At 32.8% G+C, this 23,900-nt stretch overlaps 1 protein-coding gene across 1 annotated transcript in view; it reads left to right on the top strand.

Annotated features, from left to right (window-relative positions):
• The window catches only part of CadN (neural cadherin), a 217,471-nt gene that overhangs the window by 39,380 nt on the left and 154,191 nt on the right, over window positions 1-23,900 (top strand). Inside the window, exons 6-9 of the mRNA XM_089100597.1 lie at window positions 2,421-2,567; window positions 5,478-5,669; window positions 12,872-13,062; window positions 21,599-21,788. Coding sequence (XP_088956723.1) covers window positions 2,421-2,567; window positions 5,478-5,669; window positions 12,872-13,062; window positions 21,599-21,788 — 720 coding nt within the window. The remainder of the gene's footprint in view (window positions 1-2,420; window positions 2,568-5,477; window positions 5,670-12,871; window positions 13,063-21,598; window positions 21,789-23,900) is intronic.

Genomic DNA, 23,900 nt, shown 5'->3' with positions numbered 1-23,900 from the left:
AAGAACGATCCTTGTTAAGCAGCAAGCTATTCTACCTTCATCACCCAAGACCTTTTCAGTTATCTTTTGGGACATTGATTTTTAATAAGTTTTGAATTATGAGATTTTTGGCGCCTTTGAAAAATCTATTCTTTCCCTTAGTCTGTTTTACTGAATTTTTTGTACTGACCTATAGTCAGACCAATAATTTTTTACGAAGCAACCTTACTATTATTATCGTTGGTATTATTATTTTTATTATTGTTATTTATATTGTTTTTATTATGGACAGTCTCTCTCTCCCTCTTATGATCTATAGCCACGCCAAAAATCTTTTACGAGGCAAAATCTCCCTTACTATTATTATCGTTATTACTATTTTTACTATTGCTATTATTATTATGGGCAGATTCACTGTTTGAATTATGCTTCTATTTAAGTTACGTAATCCCAATAATAAAATGTCTAATAATATCTTAAGGTAATGGCTTAACAATATATCTCACAGGTAAATTTCTAATAATATCTTAAAGGTATATTAAAACTAATGGCTTTAAGATCCATTGTTACCTCTGATATCTCATGATTCTTTGCAACTGTTTGTTTTTTCCCATATAATTATTTATGTTTGTGTGTTTTTTTTCTAGTTTTACTATTTTTTTCGAATAGCATCGAGTAAAAGCTATTTACATAACACGAATCAAGTTGTCCGGATGATTTGTCTATTTTCTTGCCATTTTTTAAATTAATATTATACTTCGTTCCAGGATATAAGTTATTTCTTTGTAAACAAAAGAAAAAAGTATAATTTATGTTAAAAAAGTATAAAAAAGTAAAAAAGTATAATTTATGTTAGATTTTTTTCTGGTATTGTAAGACTTCTGATATACAAAAGAAGTTTTGGGAAATACCCTGTTTAATAGAAAATCAATTTAATTTAGCTAAAATGGGGGGTTTAAGCTCTTTTAATAATCTTCCTAGGGTAGGATTTTTAGGTTTGTTGGCAGTTTAGTGGCTCTTTAAAGCAAATTACTTTCAATAATAAGGTGGATACTGCTTGCCAAATTCTAAAGGGAAATTCGAAGCATAAATATAACACTACTGCTATAACTAACAACTTGTTGCAGCACCAAGCTGCCGGACCCAGATTGCAAGCTGCCAGAGACCAAGCTGCCGGAGATTGCACGCAGCTGTGCAATCTCCTCCTCTGCCACGCATTGTTCAGAGCCATAAAGCAATATTACTAAGAATTATAGCCTACAATTTTAGTCCTCTCCTTCAAAAAGGTGATAGAGTGAAATTGCCACATTTTCAAATTATGACTTGTCTTCTAATGAGCGTATCACTTATATTATAGCGCATAATTTCAACTGTCATTATTGTTTAAAAATGAAAGATTTGGGGTATTCCATTAATAATGAATGTAGTGACGTCTTAGAAAGTAACGTGTAGGTGAATTCCTATTCTCAAAATAAAGTTCTATGTTCTGTGAATTTGTTTTCTTTTTTTACGTTCTATTTGTATAGTCAATTATTTACTAAATTCATCTAAACATTTATTCCTGTATATTCCAAAAAAAGCATCTCATATACCGGTAAGAGAATATTCATAAACCTGTCGAACGCTGTAGTTGTATTTTCCTCTTTGCTAACTTCTAACTTGCTCCACAGTTTCATTCTTCCTCATTATTTATACTATTTCCCTCGTTTAACCCCTTTGTGAGTGTCTATTAACATGTTTAATTTCATGTAGTTTCTACCAGTTTTAATTTATTTTTAGCCATTTGGACCTTTTGACTTGTGTCTTTTCTTTCTCTTTTGGTCAGTCTTACTGTTTTTGTTTTTCTTGTTAACGACTCTCACTATGACTCTCACTATCTCTCACTATCTCACTCACACTAACTCACTCACACTCTCACACTCACACTAACGACTCTCACTATCTCACTATCATGTTGACGACTATCATCACTGAAAACAATTATCACAACGATGTTATTAAATAACGAATAACGACGAAGAAAATTTCGGCCCTATGTCCAAGGGTCGTCCTCAGCAAAACAAAAATATATAAAAGAAGCAGTCTTTCTTTCATGTTGTGAGTCTTTCTTCTTTTGTATATTTTTATTTTTCTGAGGACGGCCCTTGACAAAGGGCCGGAATATTCATTCAAATTATCTTCATTGTCTTATGAAAAGAATTCCCTATTGTTCTTCTTATTTTTAACAATGTTATTGCTGTTGTTTTTGCTTTTATGTTTGACTCTGAAATGTAAATTCGGCGCGAATGGGCTTGTGATAGTCATTTTTTGGAAATAAATTCTTTGTTTTCTTTCGTTTTCTTCCTTGTCATTCATCATCCAGTTTTCTTCTTTTGGCCTGCAAGTATGAATTGACCTCTTTTATTTTACTTCAGCTGAATCAATTGACCATTCTATTTTAGGTATTTGATCGTGAAGGCGACGATGGAAAGTTCGTTTCAGTTACAGTCAAGGCAACTGACCAAGGAGATCCGTCTTTAGAGGGTGTCTGTTCATTTACTGTTGAAATCACGGATGTAAATGACAATCCGCCGTTATTTGACAGACAGGTAAATTAATTTGATGTAGTGCCCTTTTTCTTTTTTCCCGTTGTGAAGCTTGTGAAGAACCCGTTGTGAACCCCGTTGTAAAGGAACAGTAAAATGTGTATCTTGCTTAATATTTTGTAAAAAAAAAGAACACGATTTCTGTACCTTACCTTGTATGTTCATTTATTTTGTATGTGGAACCACTGGGGCATACTCGAAATTTGCTCCGGGGAAGGGTTAAGTGGGTTAGATCTAACATTTTTTGTTGTACACCAGTGTGTAAGGGGTATGTAAGGGGTATACCAGGAACTCCTCCATGAGGATCCTAAAAATTACAAAATTTTAAAGCAGTGACAACGTGGATAATAACAGGCAGTGAAAAATCGAAGAGAACTATGCAAACATTTTGGTCGAGACCTCCGCTTGGCCGTCTTCAATGCAGAATTATACAAAAATACCCAATTTCTGCACTGGAGACGGTCAAGCAGAGGTCTCGACCAAAATATTTACATAGTTCTGTTCGATTTTTCCCTAGCGGTTATTATCCTCGTAAAAAGTACCTATGTGTATTTCTCAATTTAGGTAACTTATTCTTTAAACTTTCAGATTTTTGCTGCTTTTACAAAATAGAGTTGGAACATATAACAAATAACTAAATTTCTCTTCGTAGAAATGTAGAAACAAAGACACAATAAAGTAGTCAAATATTTCTCAACTATCTTTACTTTATTTTAATTACTATTGTATAATTATTATTAACCTAATATATAATTATTATTGTTATTTTTAACCTAACTATCTATCTTTATTGCTATCATCTATTGCTGTTATTAACCTAACTATTATTATTAAACTATATATAATTATTATTAATTTAACTATCCCTAAGAAAAATGGAAGGAAAAAAAAGTCAGTCATAGTATTTAGCTAATAGCTTACACGTGGCTTTACGTTGTGTGTCATCTATAATGTGTCCAGTATTTAAATGAAACCTAGTAATGACAATGTGATATAGGACATATTTTTGAATCTTTTGGGTTTCCTAGTCAATTGCTTAATGTTAAGGTCAATGTACAATATTAATATTGACTAATTGAACGTATGGTAAATTATATAGTCGATTATTAATTATAATAAATATAATAATTGAATGTTATATTATGTTGATTAATAATATTATTAACTGATCAATGTTATTCAAACATTGGTATAGTGCTCTAGAAATCATTTTGTTTGAGTTATGTACGCTATTTGTTTTTTCTAAGGAAGCACCTGTTTTGGTTTCTCAGTTTATCTAAAATGTTTTTTTTTAATTTTTATAAATTCGTTAATTTAGGGGATGGGGACATAGGGATATATACCACCAAGATTAGCTAAATTCCTTATCAGAGAAAGTAAAAACCAACCTCGGACTCGACCGAGTCCGTTGATTTTGAATTGAAAATCAAGTATTTTGTAGTAGGCATCAAGACACAGCTAATTGTAGAAAAAGCCAAGACAGATAGACAGGTTACCATTTCCTCACCTATAAGTAACAATTGAAAGTATTTGGAGTAAAAAATTTCCTTTGCAGCAAATAATAAGAACAAGTTAATATAGAACAAAAGTAGAAAGGGGTAAAAATTCTGAATGGAATTTTTTTTCGGAAAACATGTGTCGACATTCTTCATATTTTTGGAAATAGATCAGCTTTTTGAAAATAAACCCGGAAAAATAATGCAACCTGGAAGTCCAGTAGACTACTACTACTAGTCGAATATTCCTTAATTATCGTCATTTTATTCCTATAACTGTCTAGAAGAAGAAGAACAAAATTTCGATCATGGTATTTAGCATACTCACATGGGATTTTTCGATACACGCCATCTGGACTATTTCTAAAATTATCTAATGTATGTGTGAAGCTTCCACTATGATTGAGGGGGCGAAAGCTCTCCTCTTATTGTGGGGACTCACAATCTCGCAATTTTTGGCTATTGTTGTTCATTTCGAAAACAAATATTCTGAATGAGTTCTTTTTCTTCAAGCTTTGCTCTGCAAAAGTTAAACTTTGATTTAATGAGTCGGGTTTGAGGGGATGGTAGCCCTTCTGACATTTCGGGTTACCCTGACTGTGGTATTAAAAAAGGAATCTAAATTAAATTTAAAGAAAAAGTATTTTCAAACGAGAGTAAAGAGTGCAATTAAAACTTAGAACGAGCATAATGAATAAATTGAACGAAACGAATAAAATGAATAAAACAAATACTCTCTATAATAAGGGGGCTGCTCCCTCCTCATCTCCTCGCACTGTATGCTAAAATTTGGAAGTTTGTCATCAGTGCGTGAGAACTGCTGTTTAAGGACAAGGGCAATTAGAGTGAAATAAAAAGTATTTTTCAAAATGTCTCAAAAACGAAGATCTTATTTATTTGTATTTCTGGTTCAAATGTTTTAATATCTAATCGGTTGCACATTCTTACATTTATAAAATCTTTCAGTATAATATGTTAAAACTTTAGTAAGTAATTAAGCAGGGGTTAGTCCCTCCCCCCCCTCGTATGTAGAATAATTTATATCCGTTTTGAATTTTGATGCAGCTCTTCAAATTCATTAAATAAATACTTATCTGTTTTAATTTGATTTGAACGGAGAATAAAAGCTTAAGTGTTGCTTAACTTAAACTGAATGAGCTGTGGAGCAGTGGTGTCAATTCACAAAAATATATGTGTTTTTCTTCAAAACTGAGGGAAGCTTTTTCTTTTCTTTTTTTCAGAAACAATAAAGAAAATGGTATTTTTCAATAAAACACGATGAAAAGGCATTTTTCAAAATATAGGGGGAGAGGTCTATGGGGTTGTGGAATTACCTACATTATCCTTGTCTTTTAAGAGTAAATATCTTGTGATAATATATATAAATTATTTATCTTTTCATATTTCTATATTTTAGAAATACGTAGAGAATGTGAAGCAAGACACAACAATTGGAACAAACATTCTTAGAGTGTCAGCAAGTGATGAAGATGCTGACAACAATGGGGCCATCATCTACAACCTCACTGCCCCCTACAATCCATCTGATATTGACTATTTTTCCATACTACCCGAATCAGGATGGATTGTTTTAACAAGACCACTTGACGTAAGTATCTTTAATGCGGTAAAAACAGGTTATGTTGGTATGGTAAAATGTATTAAAAACATCTTTAATGTTTAATGTGGTAAAAACAGGTTATGTTGGTATGGTAAAATGTGGTAAAAACATTACGTTTAATGTGGTAAAAACATTACGTTTAATGTGGTAAAAACAGGTTATGCTGGTATGGTAAAATGTATTAAAAACATCTTTAATGTTTAATGTGGTAAAAACAGGTTATGTTGGTATGGTAAAATGTGGTAAAAACATTACGTTTAATGTAATAAAAACATTACGTTTAATGTGGTAAAAACAGGTTATGCTGGTATGGTAAAATGTGGTGGTAAAATGTACGTGTTTCACATTATCTTGCATGTGAAGATGCAGTTTTAGTCGAAAATTGTGTTTTGTCTAAAATTTTCTTTTGTTAATTACCAAAGGGACGTAGATGTAATAATTTTCTTTCAAACGAGCTTTAAGCAGCGCTCTGTGATGTTCTAGTTCCCTGCTAGCGGTAAAAAAAAGGTGGTACTTACGTAATAAACAGGTTTTCCTTATTCTTCAAGATGGGGACTGTAAGTTTCCTGTAGGGGGTTTTCGGCAATGGCTATTCCAATGGGTTGTTTTTCCTTTCGATAAAGTGCCATTTTCGATGGGTTTTAGGTTAGCTTTCGAAATTTCCATAAATTTGTTTTCAAAATAACATTTATCAGTAGACAATTTTTCTAAGTACGTTTTGGAATTTTTGGTTACTTTGGCCCATGATTCGTTCTTTACTAGGTCGCCCCGCTCCACTTGCGTCTTGCCGGTCCACTGTAACATAAATAAATATATAAATAAAGAAGATTTTCCTTTTTTAAAATGGTTACGGTTGAAGTTCTTTCCCTTTGTCAGCGCTAATGATATATTGTTGCTATATATATTATACAACAATATATAATGATATATATATATATATATATATATATATATATATATATATATATATAAATATATATATATATATATATATATATATATATACAACAATATATCATATTATACAACAATATATTGTTATATCAACACTATATACAACAATATATTGTTATATCAACACTATATACAACAATATATCATATTATACAACAATATATTGTTCATACAGGTGAAATATTCTTTTGATTGTTCTTCTTGTTCCTTTTCTTCCTAAACGGGTTGTAGACCCGTTTCTCCTAAAATGGGTTGTAGACCCGTTTCTCCTAAAATGGGTTGTAGACCCGTTTCTCCTAAAACGGGTCTACAACACGTTTTCACTGTAAGATTCAATTTTATTGTTTTACCCCGTAAATGTTGCTTTGAAGCCTTGATTCAAAGGCTTGAGTAAAGAAAGTGGGAAACTAAAGAGAATTTTTTCTGCATCAACATAAATGCAGTTAAACTTAAATTAAGATTAAATAGATTAAGAATTAAAAAGGGATAATATATTAGTGATATGGATAGTAAGAATGATTCATTACAGATAAGAAAAAATCAAAACAAGCTTGAAATAAGTTTAATAATTTAAAAATTTAACTTTAAAAAAAACATATTTAATTAAACTCACTTTTGCTCGAATTTTTTTTTTCAGTCACAGTAGAAAACGAAAAAGCTAAAAAAAAGGTAAAAGTAGACGGGCAAAGGTATAGTAAAAATAAAGAAAAGGGTGAAGATTAATAAAAGTGCAAAAGTGGGTCTTTTGTTATCAAATAAAAAAAAGGAATAGAACACATACAATAGTTTTTATTTTGATTTTAAACTTAGCTTTAGGATTTTGCTGGGGAGTGCTAGACGGCGTTGGTTTCTTGTGTGTGTGCTTTGTTTCCCGTCATTCTGTGGGTCTGAGTCTGTGAAACTTTCATAAAGGACTGGTTATCCTGTATTTAAAAAAAAAAAAAAAAAAAAAAACCGAGTTAAGTGAGTGTTTTTACGACCTGGTTTTAAACATTTTTATTGGTAAAGAAAATTTTAATATGCATATGTATATATTAAAGTCACCACCAATAAAGAAAACCTTGGGGGCCAAATTCCCTAAACGTAACATTTAAGTTGATTTTTAGAGTTTTTAGATACAAAAAACAGTTTCATCTATATGAAGAGAAAATTCTATCTGAAGTATGTATAACAATTTTATAGAAAGGAGTCTATATGTTTGGACAATTCTAAAAAATATAAGGAACAATTCTATTATAAGGAGTCTATTTGAAGGACGCAGGAATATATATGAATAATACAAGAAACAATTTTATTCATATGAAGGAACAATTCAGTCTGAAGCATACAAGAATACAAGTCTATATGTCTAAACAGTCTGCATGAAGGATATAAAAAAACAATTCTATCTATATGAAGGAATAGTTAAATTTGAAGAATACTGAAAAAATAACGAATTAATAGAAAGAAACAAGAGAAAACAAGAAGAAAAGAAAATGCTTCACTTAAGCTTTAGAAATACTTTATTTATTTTATATGAGTCGCTCTCTTGGCATAACACTTAACTGCATAGGACAAACACAAGAGAAAATTGAAAAAAATAGACTTTGAATGAAGGAAAAGGGTAACAGAAACGATTTACTTCTGGAATAATAATCATTCTTCTATTTTTCACTACTTTATTGTAATACAGCTCAGAGAGGTCATTTTGAGGCGTGCCATTGGTTCTTCATCCTGGCTCTTCGAAAATGGGAGGAGTTATCAGATAAGGGAATTGAAGCCACCTTTTCTCTCTCGCTGATTTGATTTGGGTGTCTAATCAACAAAATTGGCTAATAGACAAGTTAGAAAATTTAATTTGTGTCCATTGGTTACTTGAGGAAGAAACCTTAAATATACTTTCGTTGTTTTTAAATATAAAGCCGTATCAGTGGGAGTTCCTGGAGACTGTCTCCAAGGGAGCTAAAGTGACTAGCCCCCCATCATTAATTCTGTTTTGGATGAAAATCTTTTCTTCAATTAATTAAAAAAAATCCAAAAAAGAAGTTTTCTAAAGCAAAGTAAAGGCCATATTAAACTTAAGATCAGAAGGAATAGAAACCTACAGTAACTCTAACTCAAAACACCAGATATTACTATTAATGAATAAATGTAACCCAAAACGAACAGAAATTAAATAATCAGTCATAGCAATAAAAAACATACAGCGGGTACTAATATAAATGAATAAATAAATCTTAAAATAATTAAAGCTTAATTGAATATGCAAATCAAGTTTAAAACGAAAAAAATATTTTGCTATTGAAGTTATAAATGAAACCCAAAACGAAAAGAAATTAAATAAACAATCATAGCAAATAAACATACAATAAGTACTAATATAAATGAGCAAATACATCTTAAAACAAGTGGAACTTAAACTGAATATGCAAATCAAGCTTGAAACGAACATAAATCTCTGCAAACAAGACTCTGGGTTTTGCCTCCTTCTCTCACTGTAAAAGTCTAAACCTACTGCTTCATTGGCGCCTTACTGAAAACTATATGTGTCTTGAACAGTCTTGGAAAGAACTAGTAAAATGAAAATGAACACTTGATATATAATGATATATTGATATTAATTGCTGAAAGCTCATCAGTACAAAATTTAATTTTACTGTAATTTTTATATTTATTTTCAGTATTTTAACAAGTACAAAAGAAAATATTTGTAATATAATTCGTTTTTTGCAATGTGCCAATGACGCAGTAGGTTTTTGACTTCTACAGTGAGAGAAGGAGGCTCTTGTTTGTAGAGATTTTTGTTTGTTTCAAGCTTGATTTGCATATTCAATTTAAGTTTCATTCCTTTTAAGATTTAAACATACCTATTGTATGTTTGTTTGCTGTGATTGTTTATTTGATTTCTGTTCTTTTTGGGTTTCATTTATTCTTTAATAGTAATTTCTGATTATTTTGAGTTTGAGTTATTGTAGGTTTCCATTCCTTCTGATCTTAAGTTTAATATAGCCCGTAATTTTTTTAGAAAAATTCTTTTTCGAAAAGTTTTTTTTATTAATTTCTGTTCGTGTTTGACTGCGAAAGTTTTGAGTTTTTCAAATAAATTAACAGTTTTGCAAGAACTAATAAAATTAAGCTGAATATTTGATATATAATGATATTAATTGCTGAAAAATCCCTAGCTCAAGATTTTGTGTCTCCCATTGTCGTATTTAAAGCTTTGACGCTTCTAGGCTGAAATGTTTTTGCCGCTCCGTTTTTGCAAGAGTTTCGGGGAAGTCTCCAAAACTTCGGGTAATAGTGAAAACCGCAGGGTCTAGTGGGCCTATTGATAAATCCTGGTCTAGTTTCACTGCAATTTTCATTTTATTTTCAATGTTGTAAGGAGTACAAAAGTAAATATTTGTGATCTAACCCGTTTTAGTAAAGCGCCAAATACGCAGTAGGCCTTCTGCTTTTACGGTTAGGGAAACGGGCAATAGCCGTTTGTAGTGAAGAATATGGGTGTTTTGGAAAGGGCTAATAAAATTAAACTCAATTCCCATGAGTTTGGAATAGAATGTTGTTAATATTTATTTTTTTTTTGGGGGTTGGGGGGATGGACGGAGGGCCAGGGGTCAGCTCCCATGATTTTTGGAATAAAATATCGTTAATAAGTTAGTTTGTTTTGTTGTTTTTTTTTTGGGGGGGGGGTCGGGCCTTGGAGTGTGTGGCTTGGGACGGGAATCAGTGATGTGGCTCTGCCAGCTCCACCGCCGCTACACACAGAGGACAAAAGCCGAGATTATATTTCTCTCTAGACACTAATTTAAAGGACTTCTATAGTAATTTAGACTTTCAGTTAAATTAAATTGAATAAAGCTTGATTTTATCCTCAACGATTCTTTCCACAATAGAGTTAATCCCAGAGTGAATAAAGTTTTCATTTATCCTACATCTATATAAATTACCTGATTAATTTTGATTAATTACCTGATTTTAATTTTACCTGATTAATTAATGATTTGATTACATATGCAAATAGTCGGAAAAAGATGTGCAAATCAAACTTGTTTTAATATGAAAAATTCCCCTTCTTCAGTATCCTCCCCCCTCCCCCGTGGAAAAGTTTCCCCACATGTAAACGATAGTATTTTTAAATTTGAAAAACATTGTTGAATGCAAAATTCAGAGAGTTTACTGAAAAAGAAATTTATAATTTTGGAAATGCGTTAGATGACCGTATTTTAGTTTAACTAACATGTTAATTAAATATTTAGAACTTGTGAATAACCTGGCCGCAAAGAACTGTCAATTATTTGTTTAGGGGGGTCTCTAATTTCAGTCAGCACGAAAAGTATTTAGGAAAGGTATTTAGTCCTAAAACCTTTGCAAAAGTGTACTCAACAACAATAGGGGGGGGGAGTATGCCTTAAACTTTCGCAAGAGTGTACTCAACGTCTTCTTAAAGTTTCTAGGTAATTGGATGAACAGTGTAGCAGTGCACACACGAGATACAGAAAGTTTTATATATATATATATATATATATATATATATATATATATATATATATATATATATATATATATATATATATATATATATATATATATATATATATATATATATATATATATATATATATAAAGACTTATGTAAAAAAAAATTATGTAACAAAGACTGACAAATGCTTAATATTAGCAGTGTCCTTTCATCTCATTGGAATGTTTTATTATCAGGTTTGTATGTTTTTTTTTGTTATTTTTAAGCCTAGGCACTCCATATCATCATCAATAAACTCCCCAGCTTATCCGTGAAAAATTCATACTTGAAAAAAGTTGTATCGACTGAATTTTACTAAACTGGAAAAAAGTTATTTATGTAATGGTTCTTTCACACTACGCAGTAAAACCATTCACACTGGTATAGCTTAAGACTATGTTACGTTATGTAATCTTAGGGAACAAATTTTTTCCGTAACATAGGCGGTGCCAAGTAGATCCGAGGTCTACTTAGAATTTTTCCTTACGCAATTTTATGTTGCGTTACGGGAAAGTTCAACATAACAGCAAACGGAATTTCTGGATGAGTAGTTAATGAGTTTTGAAAAAAAAAACTTTTCAAGAAAGTCTTTCACGCCTGATGAGAGCTTGAACCCTACCCCACCCCCTTTCATTTTCCATTTTTTGAATATTTTGCTTGGGATGATTTTAGATGATAATTATGACCGTATTATCGATTTTAACGTCAACCTAGTTTGAAAAGAATTGTTTAAGTTTTTTGAATGGTTATTCTGAACTTAATGTAAATTAACCATTTGAAAAGAGGTCTAGAACTTTCCATATAAGTCTCATAACAAGTTTCTACGACAACTTCTTCCGTTCAAAATGGCCTGGGGAAAAGAAAAATATTGATTGAAGCCAAATCGCTTTCTGCTTAAGTAGTGCTATTGTTTGGGCAAAGCAATCATCGGGCTTATAGATTATTGTCGTTCGGTGTTGAATAGAATAAAAAATAAATCTAAGTGATAAAAGAGGCTGACCATTTAAGTTAACCTTAAGTTAGGATTTGATTTTGTGAACTCTGTGGGTTTCCTTACTTTTCAGGTTAGAATTAGTCTATAGGAACATAGGCGCCCATAAGTTGAAATTTAGGGGGGGGCGGACCTGGTCTAATCGGCACTCCCAATGCTGTATAAATGAAAACTCAAAACAAAAATATAAAATATAAGACAGAATCATTCAGCCAGGGAGGGGGGCTGGAGCCCCCCCCCGTATGGGCGCCCATGTAAAGGAATGTTTATTTTGAGCCACTCTGTAAATTGAGCCACTTAGTATAGTAAATTACGCGTAAAAGCCACTTAACAAAAAATATTTAAAATCACAAAAAAAACAAAAGAGAGGAAAAGCGAGAATGGGAAATTTTTATGGCCATCGAAAATACGGAATGGAACAAAACGGATATTTTGAGAAGACAAAAAAAATCAGACTTTCACTAATATTACTGAAGAAGGGAAGCAGTTATCAAAATATCCGTTTTGTTGGGTCCGGCATTTTTGTTGGCCTTATAGAACCCAATTCTCGCTTTTCTTCTCTTTTGCTTTTTGTGATGACATGTGAATGTGGTTTACGATATATATTGTTGAAAATTTTCAAGTAATCAAGTGAACCTATGACTAGCCACCCTTATATTGTCAGAATGAGTCAGAATGTCAGAAACGAGTAATATCACCTCTTTATAACGCTAACCTGCTTTTTGTTTGCACTTTCTTATGTAGCGAGAACGTTTTCGTCTTCGTGTCATAGCCTCCGACCGGGGTGATCCTCCTCTTTGGGCAGATGTTGATGTGGATCTTGATGTTGTCGACAGGAACAATAAACCCCCAATTTGGGACCAAGGAATGTATGGGCCGATACAGCTTAAAGAAAATGTCACAATTGGGACAGTAGTGACATCTGTCAAAGCCAGGTTTGTGAATAGGGAAAAGTTGCCACGGGGTCTGAAATTTTCACTAAGAGTGTGCAATTTTCGATTTGTTTTTCTTTTAACGAAGCATTTTCGCAATTCCTTGATTTCAATTTTTTGTATGTTTTCATTAGTTTTGAAAGGAAAACAAAATTGTAGTTTTCTTTTAAAGCGAATTGAATTTTACTGTTTGGAGGATTTCCCACTCTTTGATTTATGAGAAGACATAAGCCATTCCGAATACTAATACCATAAGTGTCTATTAGTGTTTTCACAGATAATTCAAACTAACAAGATTGCAAAGCTAAATTTATTGCAATTCAAATATAAAATATCTCATGTAAACATAAATCTAAATTAAAATCTTAAAATAAATGTAAAAGAAGTACCTTCGAACCATCCTACGCGTTGATGTTTACTTAAATGTTCAAGTATATTTGTTAAACTGTTATTTTATTAACTATAGATATCGATTCAATTTAATGGCTGAAACCGGGATTTATTTTCAATAAATGATAAATATCACAACCTGAGAGCGAAATTGCCCCACACGTCGAAAACTCATTCCGAGAACAACACAAGTAAAGATTTTGAACGCTCCATATAAACCATATGGACGCTAATATTCCAGTTAATAAGATTGTACATTTTTTTTTCTCTTTTTCGATTCAGCTGTTAAGATATATGTTTCCTGTGATGCAAGCGATTTAGCGTCTAACTTGCAGCTGTAATTTTCACCTATAGGAGAATATGTTTATATCACTGTATTCATTAGTGTCAGATCTATCCATTCACCGACCCAGAATTATGGTATTACATAGACTTATTCCTGGAGAAAGATCTAAACTAGCTCATAAAATAGGAAAATTCTCATTTTTCAACGATTTCCAGCCATTTTTCAACGTATTTTCAATCTAAAACCAGTGCACACCAAATTTCAACAATAATTGGGTAAAAAGGAAACATTATTGGGTAAAAAGGAAACAATAATTGGATTAAAAGTAAAGGAAAAAAAAGCAAAAGAAACAAACACAAACAATAATTCAAGACAATGGTTGAACCTCAGCTATGGAGTGATGCCAAAATTGTCGTCTTATGTTGAAACATTAAAACCAGAGGAGAGCACAAAAAAAGAGTATAAGCATAGAGAACGAAATAGTATAAGCTCAGGATGTTATTGAACAGACTACTGGCTTTTGACGACGCCAGGGATTCCCCATTTGTCTCTATGTCCCCATTTGTACAACTAACTGTTTTGATATTTGTATCGCATCTTGTCTTTCGACCCATCGAGTTTCACAAAATCCTTTCAGATTGACTTCAGTGACTACAGTGCTTGATATCAGGGATCTTGCTCGAGTCCGTCAATACCAAGTTCGTGGGCGACACACTGACCTTACTTGGCGAGTGGATATTTGTTCGAGATAAAAGCCTGGGCTCCTGTCAAATGCCCATTTATGTTTGCAGCCCCATCATAACCTTGTCCCCTGCATAGTTTCATATCGAGACCAAATTTCTCCATACGAATTAGGATAAATAGACCGAGGCTTTCACCTCGCAAGTCTTCAACAACAGCAAACTCGATAAACTCTTCCCTGATCTGAAAAGCCTTTTTTGTCCAAAATCGAAGCCCTAGAGTCATCTGTTCCTGCCTCGATATGTCGGTTGTCTCGTCCGCCAGGATGGTGAAAAAACGTGCCGACTTCACTTGATCAACAGTCTTTCCAGTAATGAGCTGTCCACAAATATCAATTAGTTCATTCTGAATTCTGGGGCAGCAGTAACTGACATTGCCCGCACTTTTCTCAAATACCTCTTTCATTATTGGATCGTCTTTCATCCGATAGCGTAGCAAGGTCCTAAAAGCCAAGCGTACTTATCCATCCTGCTAACTTCCTTTTTTTGAGCCTGTGACTTAAACCGGGAAAGGGTAGTCCTTGTTAGGTTTAAAATGTCTTTTCAGTAAATTATACTTTGTTTCATCGGAAACCAAATCTCTTCTTTCAAAATAGGCTCCAATGTCAAGCTCAACGTATATTTCATCACGTTTGATTGCTACTACCTCAGCATTTGGTATTCATTCTTGAGCTGAAGTCGAAGGTTCAGTCGTAACGGCAATGTTCAGCTGATCACTATTGCCGCTTTTTTCAGAGTCAACCTCACTAATTCGTTATTTTTTACCCCAAAGCTGGAGAACACTATGTTGTTTTTTCGACATTTTCACACTTGTCCTATCTTTAGCAACACTTGGTTTTAGACTGTCAACTGAAAAGGCTGGGTTTAATCACTTTAATTACAATAATGACCGCTTCATCCCCTAGAGAAGTACCACACACGAACAGATGGAGGATGAGAAGTGGGGCAGGAAATGGAATAACTATGCTGGTGACCTAATTGGCTAATTGCAGGACAAAAAATAATCGAAAGCGAGGTCAACACATTATGTCTAGATCAGTAATTAGCCAATATCCCTTATTATGTGAAAAGTATCAGAAAATTATGGGAAAATAAAAAAGTCATGAGATTTCCGGGGGGGGGGCCCGGAGACCCCCCCCCCCTTGCATACGTCCCTGATTTTGAAACAAATAAGTGGGATAGGAGCATTTCCTTTTCAGGAGAAGTGCTGACATGTAGATCAGGATAAATCTGATTTTTCTGTTATAAAGGAACAGAGGGCCGTGCGGAGTCCCCATTTAAATAATTATAATTATTTAATTATATAAATTTTAATTAAGATTTATTTTAAACCATTTTAATTTAAGTAGTTTCTTAGACCACACTGCCTTTCAATTCACATAATTTAACAAATGAAAATATAGAGAGAAAATGGGTATAATATTTAAACAAAGCAGTGGAACAAAGCAGAGAAAAAACAACAAATTTAAAATAATAAAGATCCGAATATTTTGACTCCACGCCCGGGAGCCTTTAGCAACGGAAAGAAAAACGAATTAAGCTAAATGAAACGCAGCATACAAAGAAAAAAAAACTCACATCTTAATAACTTACAAATATGATTGAACCAATCACTGCAAACAGCATGAATACGCAACGCAGAATGACATACAGATTGCCCCTGGTACAATTTTGTAATGAAATCAAGCCAAAAATGAAATATTATATTTAGTTGAATAATTTATATATGTCCTAGGCTATGATCCATGATTGAAATTACAAGGTTAAGATCTATTGAACTATAGAAGAAATCTAAGGCTATATCTGGCAACAGATCAAGAAAACTTATGTATTATTTATTGAAGGGATTTTTTTTATTTGCTAATTTAGTAGTTCCCCAATTCGAAAACCAGGCGTATTGCTCAATTCCCATTGGACTTTTCTTCCAGAAAATTTTCAACTCGGGAAAAACACTCTGGGTCTTGGCTATTCTACTTTTGCATCTTCACTGTGTCCAGAATCTAAACTAATAACATTACCCGGGTAAGTGAAGCTAGGTACTAAAACTATAGTAAAAAAAATAGTTATAGGCATGTAAGATATATTACTGGAACGTGAGGTTTTTTTTTTTTTTTTTTTTTTTTTTTTTTTTTTTTTTTTTTTCGTAAAAAAGAAACTAATCTTCATAAAACAAAAGTAAAAGTATTCTTCAAAGCACTATTCAGCTAAAAAAAGATAACAATCTTTCAGACAATTTGTAGATTTATGGCTGAACCATTAGCGTGTAAAGCTCAGTGTAAAATTACCAAGATTGTTAGTTACGTAGGTCCCTAAAAAATCATCAATTTCATAGATACTAATGGGTGAAATGGATAATAATGGATAAAGACATATAATTAAATAAACTTAATAAAATTTATAAGATAATTAAATAAAATGCACGACTCCAAAAACCAGAAACAATTAAAATGGCAAACAACGTTTTGTTCTCTTACGAACTAGGATATTTCCGCTCTCAGGTAGCGATTCATTTTAAGTGGCTTAATTCTTGGGTTGTATTTTCATGAATTAACTTAGCCACTAAGGAGGTAAAAGTGGACCAGGTTCATCTTTTTACTTTTCCAAACTACCAATACCTTAGCAAGCTGAAGCTTGATATTTTTTATGCATTATGCACAGCGCACTTTAGTGTATTTATTGCACGTTAAATGATAGAAGTTTTAATTTCCAAAGGTAAAAATCTCTTAGTTTGAATTATCTGTTTATATTTTAGTGATTTTTCTAATCCCCTGGCTCATGTCTTCTTACCTTTACCTTTTGATTTTTTGCTCTTACTGTACTAACCTTTCCCCTTTTTAACCTTTTCCGGTGCAGCGAGAGACTTACAAGCTTGAAGCCATTGCAATGGACAGGGGATTTCCTCCGCTATCAAGAACTGTGGAGGTACAAATAGACGTCGTAGACAGGGCTAATAATCCACCTGTTTGGGACCAGACAGTCTATGGTCCGATATTCGTCAAAGAAAATCGAAATGTGGGAGATCGGGTTGTATCAGTTAAAGCGAGGTCGGTTGTTTGTGTGACTGCACCTTGTTGCGGTGTGGGCTTGCCTGCTAAGGTGGTGTCTTGCACGTACAGCATATTTAGCGTGTGTTCCGTCCTGTACTATGTCCTTAGTTTTAGGTTTCAATGTAGTGTGAACAAATTTTATTAAAAGAGGGAAAATACCCTTCTCCGTTTGAAATGTTATATTATGTGATTGAATTAATGTAAATAAAACATAACAAATTTAATTATAGAATTAAATTAATTTATAATTTTAATTATAATTCTTTTTTATCTTTATTTATTGAGGTCTTGAATGCATAGTGTTAATCTTGCCTTAAAGTTTGAATTTAGGTGAAAAACTTTGCCTCCTGCTGCCAAATAGAAATAGAATAAATAAAAAATGGTAATGAAGGTCTACCTCTTTTTATTTTTTTTTGTGTAGTTAATGTTTTTATTTAATACATACGTTTATAAAGAAAGACATTGGATTCAATTTGGATGATAATTTTCAACTAGAAAGAAAAGATGACGATAAAAAAAATAAAGAAATAAACCTATAAACCAAAAAAAAATTATTTTTAAGGCCTACTTTATTAAAAAGGATTTATCAAAAAATAGACTGTTTCTATAGACCGTTCCACAAGCTCTCGAATGCATTTGAAATTTATTATACTCTGTAAGAAGAAGCATAATGCTGTGCTCTAAGATTTGGAAATAAAATTAGGCCACCTGTAACCCAATAATGTGACTGCTATAAAAAAAATCACTAAATTTCTCTCAATAACATTCAATTTAATTAAAATCCAAAATCAGTTGGAATTTTCCAATATTTCCTAGTTCAGTTTGAAAAAAAAAATATTATTCTTCTTGAAAATGAAGGCTAAATTGAAAATTAATGGGATAGTCCGTTAAGATGGATAAATTGTATTCTACAAAGTTACAATCTTTAAGAAGATGCATAATTTGTTGTGCTCTAAAATTTGAAAATAATAATCACTAACTTTTTGGATGATATCTACTTTAATTAAATATCAGTATTATTTGGAACTCTCCAAGCATTGTCTAGCTCAATTTCGCAGCGATTTATGTTTCTTCTTGGAAACGACGCTCGAATCAAACAATTTGAGGAAAGGTCTATTAAGGCGGTTAAAATGCAACAATACCTTCTAGATTGAATATGATCACGAGGTAACGGTAGCACACATTCCACTAGTGTATTGTCTTCTCTAGAGAAGTGTGGAAAATTCCGATGTCTTCGTGTTTGATGTTTGTGGCGTCTTTTGTCGTCTTGCATGCATCGTGATTCTCAGCCAATTAGTCACTAATATAGTCTTTTGTAGTTTTACTTAGCTGACACTTTTTTGTATGTTACTTAATCCTTTCTTCCGAATGGTCATCGGAGTTTAAAAAAGTTGCTAGTAGAGTAACCTTGTCATGGATTACTAAATAACAGGTATTGATTTGTGTTTTGTTTTGTTAAGGATAAGTAAAATGAAAGAAAAAGAAACAAAGGGGGCTTTTGTAAATTCAGATTCTTGGCGTTTCGTGAGCCTTTTTGATAAAAAATGCTCAAAAAATTTTGCTGCAATATTTTGTGTTAGTATAAACAAACACAAAAATACGGGATTTTTCAAATGTTTTTATTTATGTAAAAAATGGAAAAAGTAAAATTAAACGGAAATGGATGTATCGGAGGTTTCCGTCAAATCTCATAAGCTTATATAGTAACGACTGAACATCGGAATGTCGACATGCCTCCTGAGGACTACTACTACTAACAACTCACCGCAGCACCAAGCCTCCTGAGGCCAACACAGCTGCGCACGCTCCTCTTCCACCCCAATCTATTCAAAGCCTACCTTTTTACACCCGCCCTGCCGCATCTTACGCCCTGCCGCAGTTGTCCTCCAATAGAGGATCCTCCCGCGATGGTGTTCTGCATCACCATGCAATGAACAAACCAGTGGGCCCTTTCGAGTGTACATTTGAGGGGTCTTCTTCCTCCTCCGCCTGTATTTATGACCCTGGGCGAGGGTGCCCCAGTTTCTATTATGGACCCCAGGGACATAATTTTATTAAGCTTCCTTTTTTTTAAAGTTCTTTTTTTTTAAAGTTCTTGAAGTTTTGCAATACTTCTTTGTTGTGTTGTTTATTAAAAAAACATGAAGACAAATTTAAAAGTATGTAACAAGTCATTCAGCTGTATAATATAATTGTTGGAAGACCAGCGTGTCTGCAAATATGAGTCAATTGTCGCAAAAACAAAAAAAGAAAGATAAACATATACAAGCTAATTTATTAAGCAGAAATTACTGCTAATTATTAAGTATTTACAAGCTAATTAAAAGCTAATTTATTAAGCAGCATTATTACGACTATGCTGGTGCAGGAATTGGGAAACGGGCAGGGGAAGTATCCTTCCCCCTTGATTTTTAAGAATACCTTTTTGTTATTTTGATTTTAAAAAAAGTTACCCCCCCCCCCAAGGCTTTTGAAAAGTTCATATTGTTTTTTTTTTTTTAATATCGCCCCCAGCCCTCTCCATTTTTGTGAATGGCCGTCCCTTATTATATAATAAGTTTTTTTTTCAACGATATACATTAGACAATATTTTAGTTGGAAAAAAAAAAATTCCAGAGAATACCGGAAATAAATTCATGCCATAATTTAACCTTAAAAGTAGCAGAAATCACTATCAGTGATTTCTGTTAATTTATAGTGATCACAATGATGATAGTGATCACATAACTACTGATAGTGATACAATCACTATCAGTGAATAAATGAACCGTAGAACGAACAGAAGACGCAGTAGTTAATCAAGTTAAAATTCGCATGGACATAAATTATCGTACACAGAGTTAATGCTAACTTAGTGTTAACTTAGTTATCCCCCTTAAGCCTCCTAAAGGCCAAAGTGTCATTTGCGCTCTGTAGAAAACAGTTTTCATTTCGAGCAGTGGTATTTTATTGGTTATAACATCAACAACAAAAAATGTGGGCTTGACCCCCCCCCCCCCGAAATGTTTGTCCGACCCCCCCCCCCCCCAGACAAAATCCTAGATACGGCCCTGATGAAGGTGGACGGACTTTAAACGCTTCTATTTTCCCCTTAAATGCTTTTCAATTTTTGAACAACCAATGAATGACGCAATGAATCCCAAATGAATTTTGAGTCGCAACCAGTTTCTTTATTCCTTTTAGATATAAAACATGTAACGTTTCATTGGGGTTAATAATTTAAATGTTCACTCTTTGTACTTGAGTGGGAGATGTGCTCCACTTGAGGCCAAAGAGTTAGTAATGGCTTAAGACTGCTCATCACTAAAAACACTTTAGTCTGATGAATATATTTGTCCACATTTCAGCAAAAATGAATCCCTATTATATGCAGATTGACAATAAATTATGTTTATGTAAGCATAACTTTGTATAAGTTAAAGTTGTACTCTGCTCAAGTTAGGTTTTAATTATTTTTTTTAGTTAACATTTTACACTGTTTCTCCCATATTTTCCTTTTTGCAGGGTCATATTTCATTGGGGTTGTGCATCTAAATTTTTACATTAATCTTGTACTCCTTGAAGGGGAGACATTCTCCCCCTCGAGGTCAACGAGTTGGACATAGTTTTATACTATGCAAAGTCCCGTAGCTAGAAACACTTTTATGTAGTGAACATATTTGTCAACATTTACGTGAAAATATATTCCTATAGTATACCGATTGATAGTTAATTAAATTTCTAAAAAATTTAGGTCTTATTTTCTATTAATCAAGTTTTTTTAACATTTTTTAAAATAAGTTATGCAGTTCCTCTGCATTTTCCTTGTTTGTTTTTTTGTAGCTTTTTTTGTAGGGTTATATTTTATATTCCATTGGGGCTGCTAATTTATATTCCGGTGTTGTTTTTTTTACTCCTTGAAGGGGAGACATGACCCCTTCGAGGTCAAAGGGAGTTTTCTCAATCAAGTAACTATTCGTGGAGAATGAGGCATGCTATGGATCGCATTCTTAAATTCTGTTATTCAACTGTATTTTTTGAATATTACAAATTTCAACGAAATATTTCATTAATTATATGCATTTTTTTTTATTTAGCTCCGGTATTGAGAACAATCCTACAGTTTTTTACCGCCTTATACGTGGATCAACAGCTCAAACTAACAAATACGATACTTTTTATCTTCAACAACGGAACGACAATGGTCACACATGGGCTGATATCAAAGTCAACCACCCCCTTGACTATGAGAGTATTAAAGAATATAACTTAACTATACGAGTCGAGGTAAGTACATGTCAATCATAGGATTGGTCTAATCGCTAACGTCTTTATTGAAGGTACCCAGGATTGTAGAATCTGTTCTTTTGAAGTCCAGTAAGCTTTGGAATATAATATTAATATTGTCCAGGGTATATAGACTATACATGGCAATGTATATTTCTTATACTAAGGTTTTTGGCTGTGCCAAACATAAGGGCCAAACATGAAAATGACATAGAAAGAGTAAAACTGTTAAGTCTGTAAAACTGACTTAACAGTCAGTAAAACTTAAGACTGTAAAACTGACAAAGAGTAAAACTGACTGTTAAGTCTGGCTATTCTGAACTGAGACAAAAGTGAAACGAAATCTTTCATCCAATACAAATGAATAACTTCCCGTGCCCTCAGAGGATTGAAAGTCCCATCTATTACTGAGGTGGAGGCGAGAGAAGTATCTATAAGAGAGCACACAAGGAAATAGAGAGCCGTGCTATTAGAAGTACAAACTAGCGTGACATTGGGTAGGGGGAGCACGTTTTTCTCTTAATCAGAGGAGATGAGTGTTGGGTGCTTCTTTGGTTTACTATTTCTTAGGCGAAAGGATCATTGGGACCAATTTGTGGAATAATTCCTCCTCCGTATAGTCGTATAATTACAGCGCTTATTGAATGCAATTAATGTACAGTATTCTTATGAAGCAAAATCTTGAAATAAAATGTTTCATGCAGTACGCTGAAAAGAGGATGTGTTTGACGCTTGTTGGGAAAGATATCATTTTTTTTTGGGGGGGGGGCTCACTGGAAATAATTATTGGGTTGATTATGGGAAGCATTTCTGCTCCGTGTATAAGTACGAGTGCCGAATTTAATAGATGAGACAACATGGCGCATTAAGTAGGTTTCTTCGGGATGCCTACCAACTCGTGTGATGGGCTATAAAGCAAAATATATTAAGTTTAGTGATGTGGTATGCTTTAGGTTGTGTTAATAGCCTATAATGTGAAAGTTTTAATACCTGTTATTATTCCTCCTCAGTGTTTTGAAGACAAAACACCGCATAAATTGATTATTGAATAAAAGAATTGAATAAAATCAATATTGATAAAGAGACCATATAATCTACGAATTTGATAAAATAGTTGAAAATTTTAAGTGTATTGTGTGAAGACGTTAATTATGTTTTCCTTTAAAGATTCATCGTCTTTTTACGTCATTCGTCGTCTATTAGAAGCAAGAAACATATTACATACGCTAATTAGGAATTGTTTAACTTTTTTTTCAATTCTCAGTCGATAGACATTTATACAAGTATAAATGTGTAGGCCTACAGTATATGTAGGCCTACAGTATATAATAGGCCTACAGTATATGTAGGCCTATATTAAACTGAAAATGCACATTCATTTGTATTTTTTCTAGTAAAGTGCGAATTATGTTCTGGCCTTGGGAGGGCATAAGGGTTTTGAGCCCAACTTATGTTAATTTCTGCTCGTTTTGAGTTTGACTCGGTTATTTATTGTAATTTCTGTTCGTTTTGGGTTTCATTTATTTATCGATGCCTATTTGTCGTAGTTCCAAGCTTGGTAGATTATTTGCTTTTATGTTTGCTCATTTTTGGTTAAATGGAGTTCTTTACTTCTCTTTGAAAAATTTATTTTATGGAAAAATTATTTTTAATTAGTTTCTGTTAATTAATTCTGTATATTGACATAGTCTTTTCAAGGAAAAAGAAAATAACACTTTAAATCTTTTCGTTTTTTAAGACTTTATAGTTTGGCCTGCTATTTGTATGCTTGAGAAAAGTGTTCGTTAATTTTTAACAACATACACCCTTTTAAAAATCTGGACACAAATAATAGTGTTTAATTTAGTTTCATACCTCCTCTAGTTGATCAGAAATAGCACTTACGCTATTTTGATTTGGCAAAATTTTTAAACAGCAGAGGTAGCCCCGAAAGTTTGAAAATAATACCCTCAATTAGCATTTACACAATGCATTTTGATTTAATCTTAAGGCAAATATAATTGGTAAGTGGAAGGGTGGGCGCGAAAGGGGGACTAGTTGCCCTCCAATCAAATTTGACTATTAAAAAGTGTATTAGGCCTTTCTATTTTCAACCGAATGAGCCCTTTTAAG

Source organism: Artemia sp. Qi Xiang Cuo, chromosome 14 (assembly GCF_049724085.1).
Source record: "Artemia sp. Qi Xiang Cuo chromosome 14, ASM4972408v1, whole genome shotgun sequence".
Classification (NCBI taxonomy): domain Eukaryota; kingdom Metazoa; phylum Arthropoda; class Branchiopoda; order Anostraca; family Artemiidae; genus Artemia; species Artemia sp. Qi Xiang Cuo.
The sequence above is the reverse complement of the archived record's forward strand: the minus strand, read 5'-3'. Positions and strand labels throughout refer to the sequence as shown.